Here is a 17496-nt window from a genome sequence, read left to right on the forward strand (position 1 = left end):
CCGGGGGGTGTTTCAGCATCGCGCAAGTGGCGAAGGCGCTGGAGGACAACCGTAAGCTTTTGGGATTCTCGCACTTCTCATTGGAGTGCGACACTCTGGAGAGAGTCTTCTTGGATCTTTGCGCGCGAGCAGACAGCGGATCGAGCGCTATCAGAGCGAGCCAAGATAGTGTCATTACTGTGGAGCACGTCGGTAAGAAATGTTTGACGTGTACGCTGTGGCATGCATAAAATCTTCTTAATTAAGAGCTGCCTATTTAATCTTTCATTGTTTAGATTTTTGAGGGATTTCGACAGAATAATAAGAGAAAAAGTAAGAAAGAGTAAAAAATAGAACGGACAATAAATCTGTAGTTTTTGAAAGTGCACAACTTACAAATTGGTTTCATAATTTTCAAGTTACAACATATTTGATAAGAAAAAAGAGGACTAAAATGGAAATAAAATAATAATGAAATAATTATTTATTACGTCAGATTGTGTCACTCAAAATCACTGTCTTGGATATTTAATTACTAGTTTACAGGGAGAAAGACGTCTAGTTTATTCGGCTTTCAATCAACGGTACGTAAGTCTATAGAGAAACATAAAAGTTTTTGCTTTGCGCAGAAGCTCCCGTATCAGACGACAACGTCGATTTAATTACCGATATGGTAGGGAAACCCACGCCAATTCGACAAATGAAAGCCATGATAAAAAAACGGCTATGGCATTTTACGAGAGACTGGAGGGCACCGTTAGCCGCGCTCGTTTTACCAACCATGTTCGTTGCAGTCGCTATGGGATTTTCTCTGATACGGCCACCGTCCGAGAACGAGCCGCCTCTGGCTTTGACTCCCAAACTTTATGATACTCACCCGACTTACTTTTACAGGTAGGAGAAATTTAATAAAAAGATTTTGGGGATTTGGAAAAAGAGAAAAAGTAGAAAAGATTTTAATAAAAGGAAAAGGGGAAATAAAGACGAAGGTGTGGAGAAGATCTCGCTGGTGCGAAATTATTAATTGTACGATCTGCCATTTATATGTATATTTCTCAAGATTAAAGTTTTAGGTTTGATCGAACCGAATCAAGTTAAATTCTACCTGTTATTCTTAACGTTCTTTAATATTTTCTCTTGCAGTATCGACAATAACGACCCGTTCCTACAACATGTATCTATGCAGCTGCACGATCGCTTCGGAGATGATTATGCTGGTGCATGGCAAACTTTACCTAATGTACGGACGAGCGAGGAGCTATTTCAAAATTTACGAGGACTTTAAATAGGCTGAAATTGTAAACTGCGAATTTATCTGAATTAATTTGTAGGATACGGGAACCTGCGAATGTCTGGACGGTCAGCAAACTTGTCGGGGCGTTTCTAAGGCCGTTGAGGGTCTTCTTCAAACCCTACCTGGCCGACCTACGCTGGATTGGATTGTCTCGACGCATCAGGAATATATAGAGAAACGGTAAAAATTTCGCATAAAAATGATGGCGTTAGATATTGAGATCCGATTGAGACTTTCTTAACAAACAACGACTCGTAGATACGGCGGCTGGTCTCTGTCGCACTCCAAAGAGGATCCACTCTTCACCGTTTGGTACAATAACAAAGGTCACCATTCGATGCCGGCGTATCTGAACGCTCTCAACGAGGCAATCCTGCGAGCATCCGGGGTGCGAGGACGCTTAACCACACTCAATCACCCCTTGAAGCTATCGAGCGATCAGCTGAATCGAACGACACTGTAAGCGTTACCCTCTGATGCCGCGACAAATCGTGGGCGAAGCGTTTGTCGAGGATATTTCTCGTCGTTACGTACGCCCGCGGGATTAATTAACTGCAAACTATTACGTGACGGACTGCGGGCGGATTCCCTCAAACGAAGACGTTTGCGCGCGGTTCGAAATCTTTTGAACCTGAAAGATCGACGAGTGAAATATCCCGGCACATAGACGGTTCCGTTTACTTTTAATTAACGCACCGCGGTATTCACGCCGATAGTGTATTCGCCGCCGCTCGGGGCGCATGTTTCAAAGTTACATTGCAAAATTCTACTTGTATCGTCAAATCACGATACTACTTTTGTTTGCTCTTCATGTTTAATATTAAGGATCGAATACGTGTGCGAGAATATACCCGCGCGCTGGTTCTTTCTGACATTGTTACAGCAGACAAATCGCGCCGGTTAAATATAAGAAATTTCATCTTGTTCCGTTTTATTTCTCCAGATTGCAACATGTGGCGGACGTCGGCGTGGCGTTGGTACTTCTGATAGCTTTCAGTTTGGTTGCAGCTCAGGGAACGAAGGAGATAGTCAGAGAACGATTGTCAGAGGAGAAGAGAATACTTTACTTGGCTGGGGTTCATCCTATCACGTATTGGACGACAATCTTAATTTGGGATTTTATAGTGAGTTATTAATAAGGCCCGAGTGCAGACGTTTCTTTAATACGCTAGAAGCGCGCCGTCTTTTAATACGCCCTCCAATATCGATATATCTTTTTTTAGGTATATATTTGCGCTGTCTGTCTAGCGGTCATCGTTTTCGAGATCTTTGGTTTGTCAGCTTATGTCGCAAAAGATAATCTGGCCGGTGTCTGTCTTCTGTTAATTCTGTTCGCGTAAGTAATCGCGTTTCGTTATTCGCTCGCATAAAATCAACGTAACATAGATATCATTAAGGCAATCCTTATTTTATTTCAGATGGGCGGCGTTGCCGTTTTCGCATCTAGCCGAAAAAGCGTTCGACGATTCGAGCCTGTCCAACATGGTGCTCTTCTGCATAAACACCTTCATAGGCGTGATCTGCCTGGCGACTATTTTAGTCCTCGACATCCTCGGCAGAAGTAAAACGGCCGAAGAGGCGAGGAACATCCTGCATTACGTTCAAATGATCTTCCCGCAATATGTCTTCGCCGACGGATTAGTCGCGATGACGACGAACGACATCACTTCCGAATTGTTGCAAAGATTTCATATGGACACGTACAAGTCCCCGCTCGGCTGGGATCTTCTCGGCTCTCATTTTGTCTACCTGTTCGTAATCGGTGTAGTTCTGTTCACGCTCAATCTGATAATCGAGTGTCGAGCCCTGCCCGATCTGAGGAGGCAGAGGGTCGGCTACGAGACGGTGCAGGAGGACGAGGACGTCGCCAGGGAGAGACTGAGGGTGGAGGCCGGGATGGTCGACGATACCTTGAAGACTATGAAGCTGAGGAAGGAATACAGGAGCGTGTACGGGACGAATGTCGCTGTGCAAAATTTAAGTTTCGGCGTACAGAGCGGCAAGTGCTTCGGTCTCCTGGGGGTGAACGGGGCGGGAAAAAGCACGACGTTCAAGATGCTGACAACGGAAATCATTCCTACGGCCGGGAAGATTATTCTGAAGGGGAAAGAGATTGGCGCGGGACCGTTGTGTAATGGCGAGGTTGGCTACTGCCCGCAGAGTGATGCCCTGGACGGATTCCTCACGCCCCACCAGTGTTTGACGATTCACGGCGAAGTGTGCGGGTTGAGCAACGTTCCTAAGGTAGACGAAAAATGAACAATTCTGAAAAGAAACGTACGTTCGTGCAAGATTGAAACTTAATTCCGTTGATCACAGCTTTAATAGGTTTTTCAGATTCACATCTCTTATCTCTATTTTCGAGAGTGCCATCGCGTTGCATTTTCGACTAGCTTTGTTGAAGATATTCCCGTAGACTTCAACAGCTTCTTTTTTCGCCTCAGAGTTGCAGAAGTTTTAAGGGTTAAATTTGCAGACGCGGGAAAGCCCGGGATTGGAATACCGGGGATTTCATTTATTATTTCAGGCTGTGGAGACAATGCTGAAGAGGTTCGATCTACTCAAGTACGCTCACAGAAGGGTCTCCGGCCTCAGCGGCGGTAACAAAAGGAAGCTATGCGCCGCAATAAGCGTCATGGCTCCTGCCGCAGTAATTCTCATGGACGAGCCCACGAGGTACTTGGCATAATTTTACAATTGTGTTAAACAACTGCTGTAATCTCACGCAAGTGGTACTCAAATTCTGCTGTTTTTGGTCACTCGCTCGTATTAGCGGAATGGATCCCGCCACGAAGAGCCTCGTCGCCAGAGCGGTGAAACACGTGACGAGGCGTCAAGGATGCGTCATATTAACATCGCACAGCGTCGCCGATTGCGAAGACCTTTGCACGAGGGTAGGCATTCTCGCTAGAGCCGGTCTCAGGTGTATAGGAACGCCGCAGCATTTGAAGCACAAGTAAGATTACATCGAACTTCCTTTTTCGTGGAATAGCGCGTCTCTTTTAACCCCGGATATTTCCCAGCAGACTCATAAACCGTACACGAGGAAGCCCGGCGCTTCTATCAGTTCTGATTTTCCGTTCCTGTTTGCAATCCTTTTCTCCGGCTCGACCGAAGAACTTACGGGTCCTTACGGTCCCGCAGCTTAACGAATATATTCTTCAATTGAAATCTCTTATCTTTATATCATCTCATCTTGTTGAATAATCCTCTTGAGAGAGGTAAGACGATACAGCGGAAGCGCGGAGCGGTGGCTGTGGTTCATTAGATCCCTCCCCCTACCCCGCCCGGCACGAGGTCGCCACAAATATTTTTTCCTTAGCAATTTAATCAAAGAAAATTTTGAGGAGTTGGCATAATGCATTTTAATTAGATCACCGGGAGGATTTAATTAACTCTGAAACCCCTCGCGACGACAATACTCTTATACTTTTAAGAAGGTCAAGCCCTTCGCTGAGTTGAATTTCTCGGCGGAAAAATAGCGTAGCGTAATTGAATCTTATTCTTATTATCGGTAACGCGAGTAACGGAGCCCAGAGCCTTTTCGCCGAGTTATTCCGACTGGAGTCGACTAAGTGCGTACGAAGGGATTTATATTGAACGCGCCGCGATTTATTCGGAATGATAACGCGGCGCGCAATAAATATTTGACTGCTAAAGTCCTAAAGTGCTCTCGGAAAGGATCTCGGAGAGTGTCCCTCTTCCACCTCCTTACCGTGCCGATTCTTTCTATCCCGCAGTGTCCCGTTCGCCATCGAGGGTAAAATTTACGATATGGTCCTGTCTACGTTAGCAGCCTATCCTGCAATCCGCTCTCGTGTGTCGTGGAGAGTACGTTGAATGATAAAGAACGGCGAATGCACTTTGTTACGGTACGGGAAGCGCAGTAAAAGCCGGCTCCTGCGTCCTTTGTCTATAGGCCGAGTTTGAAATATAGAGCCGCGTCCCCCGCGATCGAGCGCAACGAGAAAGTGAATAAATCGCGGAGTTAAGAGCGCTAATAAAACCGGTTTCTCTCTTACGACTCCTCTGCGATCTTACAATATGTTGTTCCAGGGCGACTATCTGTGCGTCGCTTACGTTACTGCGATTATCGTAGCTAATTGAAGCGTCATTTGAAACGTGCGTCGCGACTCGACTCGAAAGGCCAAATTTGACTTTCAGATTCGGCGAAGGATACGTCGCCTTCCTGAGATTCGGCCAGCCAGTCTCCGCCGCGGATCTCAGGCGGGTTATCCTGAAATATCTGCCACATGCGATGATCTCCTCGAGGCAAGCGACGGCTGCTCGGCTCTTGCTACCGCGCAGCCAGGACATGCCGCTCAGCGTGAGCTTCAGCATGCTGAAGCTCTTGGCGGAGGAGCTTAAGGCCACAGACTACACGCTCACGCAAAGCTCGCTGGATCAGGTCAGTGGATCCAATTCAACGATACGGCGGTTTCGTGGATTCTTATCAATTTCGATTTTCCAATGTCTCCCGTCCCTCCTGAGGCTGCGCGACGTATTATCTCGGACGTGCGCCCGGAACCGAGGCGGTTGCATCGTCGTACGTGAAATTACGAATCGACGTCGACCACCCCCGCGTTATACAACACGTTATCATTTTCTGAAATCGTACCGCCGGGTCCAAGTGTCTCAAGACACACGCGTACCCGCCGAGGGTTCAGGATATTTAATTCTCGCAACGTGACCTTCGGGGGTAAACAACCCGGCGGTGAATGCACGTCGGTGGCGCGATATTCTAAGGGCTTGTCTCGAGCAGATGATGCACCGCCGGCGCGCAGTGCCTCCGCCTGTCGTCCAAAGACGATCCGCGTTTTCGTCCCACCGATCCTGACGGATATTAATGGATCCGCCGTCTCGTACTTCGCTTACATACACCCCCGCGTTGGTTTACAAGCTGCAGAGAGGCGGGCAACTCGCCCACACACCGGCTGCTTGCCTCTAAGCTCGCCTAAATGCTTTCCGGGTAGCTATAACACACCGGCACCAACCCTTTCCTTCCCCTCCCGGCGAAAACTGTTGTTAATTAACCACTCCCCGTCTTCCCTGCCTCTCTCTCTCTCTCTCTCTCCCCCTCCTTCTCTTTCCCTCTCCTTCTCCTCGAAAATAATTCACCATCTGAATAATGAAGCCCGAATCTTGTCGAAATTGCCGGGTATAAATCTTGCGCGCGCGATACCGCGTCTTTCCTGCATTCCGCCTGCATTTCGAAGCCCTCGTGCGTCGCTCAATGACGATTGTCTTTCACGTCGCTTCAATGCGAGCGGATTGCAAGCGTTTCTCGGTAAATGCATATTGTTGGCGTATGCGAGTCAGCGCGGCGCAAATGCACGTCAAAGCGCCCGAAGTCCCCGCAGCGCGCGTCTCTCGAGTCGTGTATTTAACGTTATTATTCGCCGCGAACGCGTCGGGACGGTGTAATTGAGGTGCAATTAAATTAACTGTAATCAGATTAAAATCATATGACGCGCCGGTAGTCTTCTTTTACGCTGCGCGGCGCCGCGTAAAGAACTTTTTGCCGGCCCGTCCGAGCCCTGTTCTCGCGCGTCATTTCGGCAAATCCAGGTGGTACCTGGTACGCAATTACTTTTTAAAATGCATCGGGTAAGGTGACCAAATTCGGATCAGACACCAAATGCGGATCAACAATTTGACGAGTCGCTAATACGACATTTTAAATTCACTTACATTTTGCTCTTTCATGTATTTACAACTTTAGGCTACATTGTCGACCCATCCATATATAAAAAAGGCATGGAAAGTCCATGGTTGTCGCTTTTCCGCGATGCTACCCAAATACTCCCACCGTTTAACATTTTTTATTACAATTTTGATTACTTTTTAGTACCAAATTAAAACTTATCTTATTACGAATTCAACCGTATATATTTAATAAAGTTCCAAATTGTAATAAAAAATGTTGAGTGGTGGGGGTATTTTGAAAGAGAAAAAATTAAATAACTTTTTGGCTCATAGTTTTAAAGTACTATGGAAATCGTTGCACTTTCATTTATTAAAAATTTTTTCTGGCTCTTACACTTTCATCAATATTCGCCCCCGAAAGAGAAAATCACATTTTCTTCAAAGGGGTATTTTCACCACCTAAAAGTGCGCATGGTCACGTATAAAAAAATACGCGTCCCTTATTTTGAGCTGAAAAACAACATATTCAACACTCATCAAAATCGGTGTGTCCCCACTTGGGTAAGTTTACTTGTAACTTCCAGAGCGTTCAATAAATAACGATTCTAACGATTCTCTCTCTCTCTCTCTCTCGCTCTCGCCGCGTGAAATCCGTAAACTTACAGACGCGCGCGCGGTGCCCTGAGCTTTTTCTCTCGCGCGTAAAAGCCACCGCGTTTTTAGTCGGGAATAAAATTTTTTTAAAGCGACGCAACCGTCGTGTAATTGAGTGGCCCGTGTGTCCAACTTACGGGCGGACAAATTATGTCCAATATGTCGCGGCGCCGGAAGAGAACGTATTTGCACGCGGCAGCCGGACGCTGCAATTCGCATCTCGCGTGGCCACGTCTTACACCGTCGAACTTCCGCCGGCTCTTCCCCGGGTCTTTGCGAAATTTACCGCGCGCAGCGCGCGACCACCACCGACCGCATTTGCATAAGCCGGTTAATAAAGAGAAATTTTAATTTTGAGGCTAATTAAAAAACTTCTTACATATAAATCTCCATAGGTCGTACGAAGACGTTAGCTTTAATTAACGCGCCCTCGAACACGAGGTAACGTCGCGATATTACGTTATTAATTATTTTCGCAAATTGTATGCGCCGCATCCGTCCGGGTGAAATCTGAAAATTGCGAAAAGCTCGGCTGGGCGAGCCGCGGGAGGAGAATTCAAGCGACGGCGTGATATTAGCTTTAAAAAAAATGCTCATTACGACGATGCATGAAGCCTGCAATCTCCCCCGCTTTGTTTTTCCGAATTCAAGTCCCGCATAAAGCGCCGTCCGGCTGAGGATAATGAAACGGGATTAAAATAAAACTTTACAGCGCGAAAGCGCTTTTTCATCGTTACGGTGTAGAACTATTCACGGTTGTTCCCCTATCCATCCCGATTTACAGGCTGAGTCCATTTCACTCGCGTGTCGTAAAGGGAAAGTGAACTTTATTGTGCGTACATACGAATGCGGATTAGAAATTTATTGCATCGCCACGCAACACGCAAAAATACTCCTCGCGGGAATAACGCAAAGTCACGGAGGACGCAGAATTAACGACAAAGACTTTTTTTTCCACTCGTCTCGCAACCCTTTTCAACAATACATCATTCAGTGTTTCGCGACTTAGTTGCGAGCAACGATCGTAAATCACGCGACGGCGAGTTGCGCGACAGTGAAATCGTCGGCACGAGGTATGTAGATCTTACGGTCTGCGAAAAGCCCGCGCGCGATCCATCTCCAACTATCCCTCGCAGTTCTACGTCTGAAAATTCTAAGAAGCGGTTCCAGAAATCGAAATGAGCCGTCGGCGCTCGAGGGAATTGAAATCGTTGCGCTGAGTGATCGATCGATCGATCCCCCCCGATCAAAAGGGGCGCGATTTAATTTTCGTCAAGTCGCGAGCTGCAGCGAGGGATGCCTTTTTTCGAAAAATATATTTACCCCTTTTCCCACGTTTCACCGACGCGGCAGGCTTGTAAGCTATTATTCGCGTTATTAAAAGTTTGATGAAAGATTCGGACTTCGTAGCTCTCTGATAGAATCCATTAGAGGATTGTGACGAGAATGCTCGAGAGTAAAATATCAATATCCATTGAGAGAGTGAACTAAAACGTGCGAGAAATTCAAGAGGAGCGTTATCGAATGCGATGAATAATGGGAGCTTAATTGATCACTTATAAGACGGCGCGCGGTAAAGTGAGAGAAATTCAGTACTTGAAACGGGAGAAGTGGTTTTACGGGGCCTTTTTTTGTCATCAGAAGTAGAATCGCCTTTCGACCAATAATGCGAACGATCTATCAGCCCGTGACGTTTTGCAATTTCTACGTAATTGGTTCATTCTGAAAATATTGACGCGCGCGGCCATTCACCGCGCAATTGCATTTCGTTTCTCCCCGAATTCGGGAGCCCCCCCCCCCCTCGGGATTATCATTGCTAATTGTTATTAGCGGGAGGGAAGTTTACGCTCGCCGTTTCTCCACCCTGGAAAACACCGTCATCTGTCCTCTCCTGGGCGTATTTAAATCGTCGTTAAATACAAACTTACGTCACGTATTCATCTCTACTTCTTGAAACTTGGTCCACGCGAACATTAAGGGCTGCCATGAACCCCGTTGTTTTGTAAGCTTCCAGAGTAACGACAATAGCAACAGCTCAAGTTAGCGCGGTTCGGAATATAAATTAAGTCGTAAGCACGGTAGTAAACTGGGTCGGGCCAAACCTAAGAACTTCTAGATTACCGCAATACCAAGGAAAACGATCTAAGTGAAGTCTTCGAAGAGTCTCGCAGAGCCGCGCGCATCCTTCGGAAAACCAAGAGCGTACAACGTAAACAGGATCCACAATTGAAAATTATCAGGGTGAATTACATTTGAAAACTAAATTGAGAAAGTATCTACTAAGAATAGATACGTCAAATTATTAACAGCCTGAATTAAAGTGCCTCGGTAAATTAGGAGAAATATTAACGTAAATACGTTGTAATAGAAGTAATTGCGCATTTAAACTCTTTACTTTATTCAAATGATAGAGCAAAGTCCCCTAATATGAGATAAGCTCCTAATATGAGATAGCAGGGTTTCTACTAAATTAATAGACATCATTTGTTGGTTTTATCATGCAGTTTATTGCTCTTGGAATGAAATTTGTTTAATGGTAAATTCATTGTTAGATCGTGCAATCGAATGGTAAAATTTCAAGAAACTCATAAAATTCTCCAAAATGCCAAATCATCCCACGATTACAAGATTTTCAGGACAAATTTTAAGAGAAAATCCTCTCTGTGTGCTGAATTTTCTCTTAAAATTTACCCTGAAAATCATGTAACCGTGGGACAACATGGCATTTAAAAAAACTCGAATAAAATTCTCCAAAATGCCAAATCGTCCCACGATTACATGATTTTCAGGACAAATTTTAAGAGAAAATCCTCTCCGTGTACTGTCTCGTATTAAAAGTCTATCTTATAATAAGGGACTTTCCTCCGCATCTCATTGCATTGTTAACAATATCCAGCAAGTTTTTCGGGCTCAGGCACTCAACTTGTCTCTCACATAATAATAATTGCAATACGATCACGAGCGGCAAATTTTTAATATCGAGCCATCTAACGGTAGCCAGCTCGGCGCGTGTATTTTCCGTGAAAAAGATCGTCGCAAGTTTGCCCGCGGCGTCGGGACATTATGTAAATGCATTTCTCACCGTGGCGCAAAGACGGTGCGCGGCGATCTCGCAAACAAAGTGGGAATTTTTTGCCGTATCGCGGCGTGCTTGTATGTAAACTTGAGAGGGGGAGGGGGGAGAGGGGGGCGGAAGGCGAACTTGGCCGGTCGGAAAAGTTTTGAGATTTTTATGGGTCTTCGTTGCACAAGTAAAGCCCTTCGTCCTACCGCCCGCCGCTCGCCGTTGCGAGAAACGTGTTTCAACGCGAAGCACGCACGAAACTGCAACGACGCAACGACCGAAAGTTTGCACCCAGTTCTCGCGGAACTTCAGCTTTGCTCCTCGCAGCCGCGATAATTGCAGGCGCGAAGGTTCGATCTGCGAAGCGAAATTGCGCGCTGCATACAAGTACACGGCATTCGCGTTGCAGACATTCGTTACGAGGGAAAGGAAAATTATCCGCCGAAAAACTGATATTACGGAAAAAAAGTTGCTCCGTCGGTTCCAACTTGCCGGTGGAAGTTTTCATCCCGAAAGGGTACGCGATACAATGGCTGCTGCGAAGTCCAGGGCGCGCGCGTTAAAACTCTCCCGCCCGATCTCTGAATGGCGGTCCAATTGATTTTTTTTCTCGCGTCAATTAGTCCGCGGATGATGCGTCACGTAATCCGCTGTGGAATGTGCAGGTCCTGGTGACGTTCTCGGAGGAGCTGGACGACGAGGCCGTCGACGTGGCTGCCTTCGGCCAGGGCAGCAGGAACAGCGTGCCCAATATGTACTCCAGCATGGACACCATCCACATGGACACGTTTTGAACGTGTGCTGTTTAATTACGCTCAGCTCGAGAAGCCTCTCGCTTCAACTACGCGCGGAATTAATTGAAGTTTTACGTTTTCACCTGGTAAAGCCTCTCCTGTTCGTCGTACTCTCGCGGCGATTACTGTGATAGTTTGCCTTTACGTTCGACGCCACGGCGATACGCGTCATTCTCACGAGTTTGAAGAAACGGAACGGAGCATTTTGTGATCCTTGCGGTTTTCTCCGAGAGGAGAGTTTTAGATATTCACTCGTACGGGGCCAGATTTGGAGACGGGGCCCCAGAAAGACAGATCTTAAAAATTCGCGACGCAGCAGCTTCGGCTCGCGCGGTCTCGGATTTAATTTGTAAATATCTTTTTTTTTTGCTGGCAATTTTAATTTAGCGATAATTCTAGAATTGTTAGTCCCTTCTTCATAGAATGCAAATGTATAAGTACATTTCTAGAGTTAGAAAATTAAGGAAAATGTATAGCAGGTTCTTTTAGCGAGGGACATTCTTCGCTGCTGACGCAGTGGAGGCCCATGAATCAATACATGATTTTTATTTACTATGTATTATATTCCCCATAAAAGCGAGAAAACTATCGAGTGGCTGGTGAGGGTGATTGAACCAGGGGATTGAATTAACTACACGGAGAGAATTGTCTCTCAAAATTTGTCCTGAAAATCATGTAATCGTGGGACGACGCGGCATTTTTAAGTATCTATGACAGTTTGTAATTTTATTTGTATCTCTAAAAAAAAAGAAAATATGATAATCTCTTTAGGTTGCCAGCAATAAATAACAACGGATCAGTTTAGTCGACCTTAACTGGCACTTGTTTAATAAATTAAGAATAAAAAATATAACGTGCGACGTTTCGACCACGGGTTTGGGTCCTTGTCAAGCACAAATTCTTAAAAATTAATCGAGTCACTGCAATATGTAATTGAACGGTAAAAAATTATAACAAAGTTGAGCCATGATTATAATAAAATTAACGGCACAAAATAAAATATGTACAATGTCTACCATGGCCGGAGAGCGACTGTCTTTATGACAGTTTTTTTAAATTTTACCATACATTTTACTAGTCAAAAGGCTCTCATAAAATTATTCGAAATACTATGTTGTCCCACGACTACACGTTTTTCAGGGTTTTAAGAGACAATTCTCTCCGCGCAGAGGCATTTTGTACTCCTTTAGCAAAGAATGTAAGTACTAGCAAAATCAGTAAAAGATATTAATAATTAATGTAATTTTATATATAGTACTTTGAGTAATAATGACAGTATTTCGTATCGCTGTAATATTATTTTATGCGATATGTTTCTATTAAATAAGATATCGATAAATACCGCTCGAGCAGTTATAACAGAATATTAGATCAATATCTTTTCACTTGTCCACTTATCCAATGCCGCTGCCTGCATTACAATCAAAATACTTTGTACGACCGACGATACGCAATACACGTTGACGAATATATTGCGTGTCGTCGGTCGTACTGTGAACATATTACACAAATATTACTAAATATACTCAAGAAATAATTGTATGCCACTCAATGGAGAAATTTATTAAATAATTATTTAAATTGATGGAAACTCGCATTAATTAAGCGCGCGCGCATAATGCAATTATTTTATTGAATTATAAACGTACAGGCATAAGGGCAAATCAATTTTATCGAGTGGCAGACACGTTCGCTTCGTTTTCGCTCATATTTTGCCGTCGCTCCGACAGTGCAATTTCGAAAACAGAGGATTCCACGGGCGACGATACCTCCCCCATCAATTTTCGCCGAAGGCGATTATCAACGAGTACGTTTGACACACCCGAACTGACTGGTTAAATATTGCCGGCGAGAATCGTACCCGTATGTACAGGCCCGGGGCTTTTATTTGTCGCGCTTGACGATGCGACATCGACTCATAGAAACACGAAGATCGATGTTTACGCAATCGCGAATAGCGGCAAAAATTGAAAGGAGACACAACGATAAAGCGCGAGACGATGGAATTTATTGCCGCGGATCGAAGGCGAAGAGCAATCGAAGGGGATGAAAGCATATGCCGGGTGTGCACACACGTCCCGGGTTGCTCATACTTCAACTACGAAGTTTTACTTGAAATAGAGTTTGTCGTCAACAGGAACGTCGCGAGATAACGATAGCATTTGAGGTTCAAATTGTGCCAAGTCGAATTGTTTTCGAGGGGAAAAGCAACAATAAGAAATTCAGCAAAGGGTTAAAAGCTAAAAAAAAGTGCCCACTTGCCGATACGTCGTCTCCGCGATTCGTTCTGAGATTTGCTATGAAATTTCATTGGACTTTATAGAAATTTTATTTAGCACATTTAAGATAATTGCATTTTCAAATCGAACATCGTCTGACTGTATTTAGCAAACGTTTTTGTATTTCGTACGAAATGTGAACAGTAATAATCGACGTACACGTACCATATGCAGGGAATTAATTGATATTTATACCATTCGAGATATATAAATCGGAAACGATTCTTCACGCAACGAACTGCTGAAACGCATCGAAACATTGTTCCGTTCTTTATTAATTTTTATTCACGAAAGGGGAGTCGCGAATGAAAACGAATATCAGAAGCGCGTGACATTTATATTATCATTAATCGCATAAATTTACTGATTTAACGTGTGAAATGCCATAGCGCATTAAATAGTTTGCGGCGGCGATAAGTTGATTGACGTTAACGCGATCATTGTATTTTACTCATTTGACATAAAATGAGTCAAATGAATGAGTACAATGAATATGCGTCTTACTCGAAGCGACGGGAGGTGAAAAATATAAATTACCGCTCCATTAGGGTACAATTATTCCCCTCAACGATTTGCGTTGCATCCTGAATTTTCGATGATATTCAAGATAAAAATGTAAATTACTTACCAGTCGGATCGAGAACATTGCAACTCACGTCGCTTTGCGCAATTCAAGGAACGACGAGCCGTAACGACCGCTTAGTCCGCGATATATTGTAGAAAAGACTTTGCTTTATGCATTTTCGTTTGCAAAGCGTCGAGCGTGTTCCGTAGCGGTTGATATAAACAATGTTTAGCCAAGAGACGCCAAGTACATTTTTAATATTTTACCAAACGTTAATATTTTACCAAACGCAGTAAAGTTTCACGAACGATCGCGAGGTTATTGGTTCGCGTGAATAAATTAACTTTTTCGATCAACGATCATCTGCAAGCGGCGAGTTTCTATCGAAACTAGACATTACTTTTCCGTGAGAATCGACGATTATGAATGAATCATAAGTTATCGGTAATATTTCGTGTACTTTGTGGAAATATGCGTCTCTTGATACCAGAAGTGTCGTACGGAGCACCTTGCGATTGCTGCTGTTGAGTGACTAGCATACCTACCCTCTAAAAGTCAGTGCATTATCACTAACAACTAAATAATTCAGTTATGACTATGACTATCTTATGACTATGAATCAGTGAATATTCACTGTTTACCGAAAGGGAAACCGCTGAGGGCATTGTGTTGTACAGATTTGCGGCATTACTGGGCATTTTTTGGGAATTAATTTGGGCATTAGAGGCCTTGCTGGGGCATTAGAAAGATAAAACAAGATAAATAAGATCAAATAAGATAATAAGATAAAGTAATGTCCACTGGGCATTAGTGGGCATTGGTGTGCAAGACTTTGGTCGGCGGTTTCCCCCTCGTTGTTTTCAGTGATAATCCACTCGATGACTTTTAGAGAGTACGTACGATTGCGACTACGTGAGTGCAACGAAGGAACGTGAGAGGAGGAGGAGAAGGAGGCTTTGAGAGACAATTCTGCTGCACACCAGGTACGTGTCAAATTATTTATTATTTCATTTTGAGGCGATAGTAATCCGTGAGTGACTGATAGATCCATCGTCTTGGATGGGCCACGGTACATTATGAATATTTTTAGCTTTGGACCGCGTTCAATTATTTGTTACGCTATTACGAGGGAACGTAATTTTAGAAGTGGACAGAATAAAAACTACACTTGGATGATAAAAAAAATGGATTTATGTATAACTCCATATCTGGGAAACGATGAAATCAGGACAAATTTTCAATTTTTTATATTTATATATTCCATATAAATGTCTGTCACACCGTAAAGCTCTCCATTTTGCATGGTATGCGGTACAACGTCCACGCGGATCTGAAACACAAAATCGAAATATTCTTTTTCAAACATGTAGTTATTGGGGTCTGGCAAAGACAAATTTTAACTTTTTGCCTTTCCATCTATTTCATTTAATTTGAAATATACGTGATGTAAACTGTCCAGCATGCGCATTACTATATGAAATTCCGTGAAGTCGCAATTAATCATGTTTCCTGTCGCGTTTAAATGTCATTTGACTATTGTCGAATTCCGAATCGAGAGCGTCGCGCGAAACTGCGGATCAAATGGCTCGAACAAAGTTGTATGTCATTTATCGAGCATTTATCAATCATTTACGGTTAGGGGTATCGTGGAAAGAATAAATACATATTTCTCTCTTTCTCTCTCTGATCGTGTTGACCGAACCGGAGAAATAATTCTTCGCTCGTGCGGGAGTCGAGCGCTCTTTTGCATCGGACGGAAATCGGTAATATATTTTAATTGTAAATCTTATATCTTTCTGAAAATCGTGAATCTATATACCGTTTCTCTCCACATTAGTTCTACGCGCCGACTTCTTTTTCGGACATAACGCAGTTTTTCTTACACGTGGAATTATTATCGTCAGCAGATTCACGTATTCGCATCGATAATTCTTTTTCAAATGCAATTCGCATTTTTCTGATGCTACATTTAGCATTCAATACCTCCCCCCTCTTTTCCCCGTCCTGTAAATTAATTGTAACATAGTATATAATCTTTAATCTTAGTAATTAGAATTTAAGTAACAACGATTTCCGTTCCGATACATTTTCTCGATTGAACAGAATTAATCGTTAATTTAATCAATACCAATAAGTCCGCAGAATGATACACAAAACGTAGTAACAGTCACGGAACAAAGTAATGTAAAATATTAAGCATGGAATTTTCCATTACGTAGCGGGACAACGAATTCTCAACGTTTTTTAATTGTTTTTCACTCGGCGCGGTATCGTACGACGATTAAGCGGGCCAACGAACTCTCAACGTTTTTTTGTTGTTTTTCACTCGGCGCGGTGACGTACGATGTTTTTGCGTGCCGTCGTTGTACCTGAAGGTCGGCCGCGCTATCACTCGCTCGCCGAACGTCGAGCCGGCAAGCAGTGACGAGCAGGGTTGGGTCCGTGCACTTTTTAGGGATTTTTACATTTTACGGTATTTTACGGTAAAATACGTCATAAAACGTATAATACCTGTAAATAACCTAATCTAACTTAAGCCTCGTCTACATAAAAGTCCTAAAGTTGTAGTCGTAAGAATAGTCGACTATAATTGGTCAATTCACTCAGACACATAAGAATTAACCAATCATTGTCGACTATTCTTACAACTACGACTTTACGACTTCTATGTAGACGAGGCTTTAACCTTACGCAGGATTCATACTATTGCATAGTATTGTTCAATACATATTATATTATAAAAGTATAAAGAAATGTGATAATGAATTTCATTAAAAGGAATTTTTAAGGATATTTGGTGATAGTATTTCTATATTATTTTGGATTACGTTCCGAAACGTCCTCTCCGAGGAAAATTTTACTTAAAAAACTACAGTACACATATAATATAGGTTTTTAGTAAAATATTTTTCGGAGAGAACTTTTCGGAACGTAACCTTGAATGCAATATCATACATTATATTTTTATTTGTTATTAATAATTTTATTGCATTTGCAGTGTTCGATGAGCAAATCATCAAGTTCATCCTTAAAAAGACAATCGGATCAGCTAATTTAGAGGGGAATAGTCGGCTCTGATTGGAGGATTTCCTTACGGTTTACGTGTTACGTGTTAAGTAGATTTGTGTGTGAAGGCCTTTAGAGATGGCGCTACATGGAGTATAATACCGTATAAAATTAAGTGATGTATTATACTGTATAATACCATGTATAATATTATG

General features: G+C 43.4%; 1 protein-coding gene across 2 annotated transcripts in view; it reads left to right on the forward strand.

Moving 5' to 3' along the window:
• The window catches only part of LOC105562133, a 36954-nt gene extending 24970 nt beyond the window's left edge, over positions 1-11984 (forward strand). For both annotated transcript variants that reach the window (XM_012012691.1, XM_012012692.1), the window contains 12 exons: positions 17-192; positions 609-873; positions 1123-1219; positions 1311-1453; positions 1532-1732; positions 2217-2397; positions 2497-2609; positions 2692-3517; positions 3801-3949; positions 4047-4229; positions 5438-5681; positions 11303-11984. In XM_012012691.1, the coding sequence (XP_011868081.1) occupies positions 17-192; positions 609-873; positions 1123-1219; positions 1311-1453; positions 1532-1732; positions 2217-2397; positions 2497-2609; positions 2692-3517; positions 3801-3949; positions 4047-4229; positions 5438-5681; positions 11303-11431 (2707 nt within the window). In that variant the 3' untranslated portion in view covers positions 11432-11984. The remainder of the gene's footprint in view (positions 1-16; positions 193-608; positions 874-1122; positions 1220-1310; positions 1454-1531; positions 1733-2216; positions 2398-2496; positions 2610-2691; positions 3518-3800; positions 3950-4046; positions 4230-5437; positions 5682-11302) is intronic.
• The last annotated feature ends 5512 nt before the right edge of the window (positions 11985-17496 follow it).

Source organism: Vollenhovia emeryi, unplaced genomic scaffold, assembly GCF_000949405.1.
Source record: "Vollenhovia emeryi isolate VEMERY1.0 unplaced genomic scaffold, V.emery_V1.0 DF939194.1, whole genome shotgun sequence".
Taxonomy (NCBI): Eukaryota; Metazoa; Arthropoda; class Insecta; order Hymenoptera; family Formicidae; genus Vollenhovia; species Vollenhovia emeryi.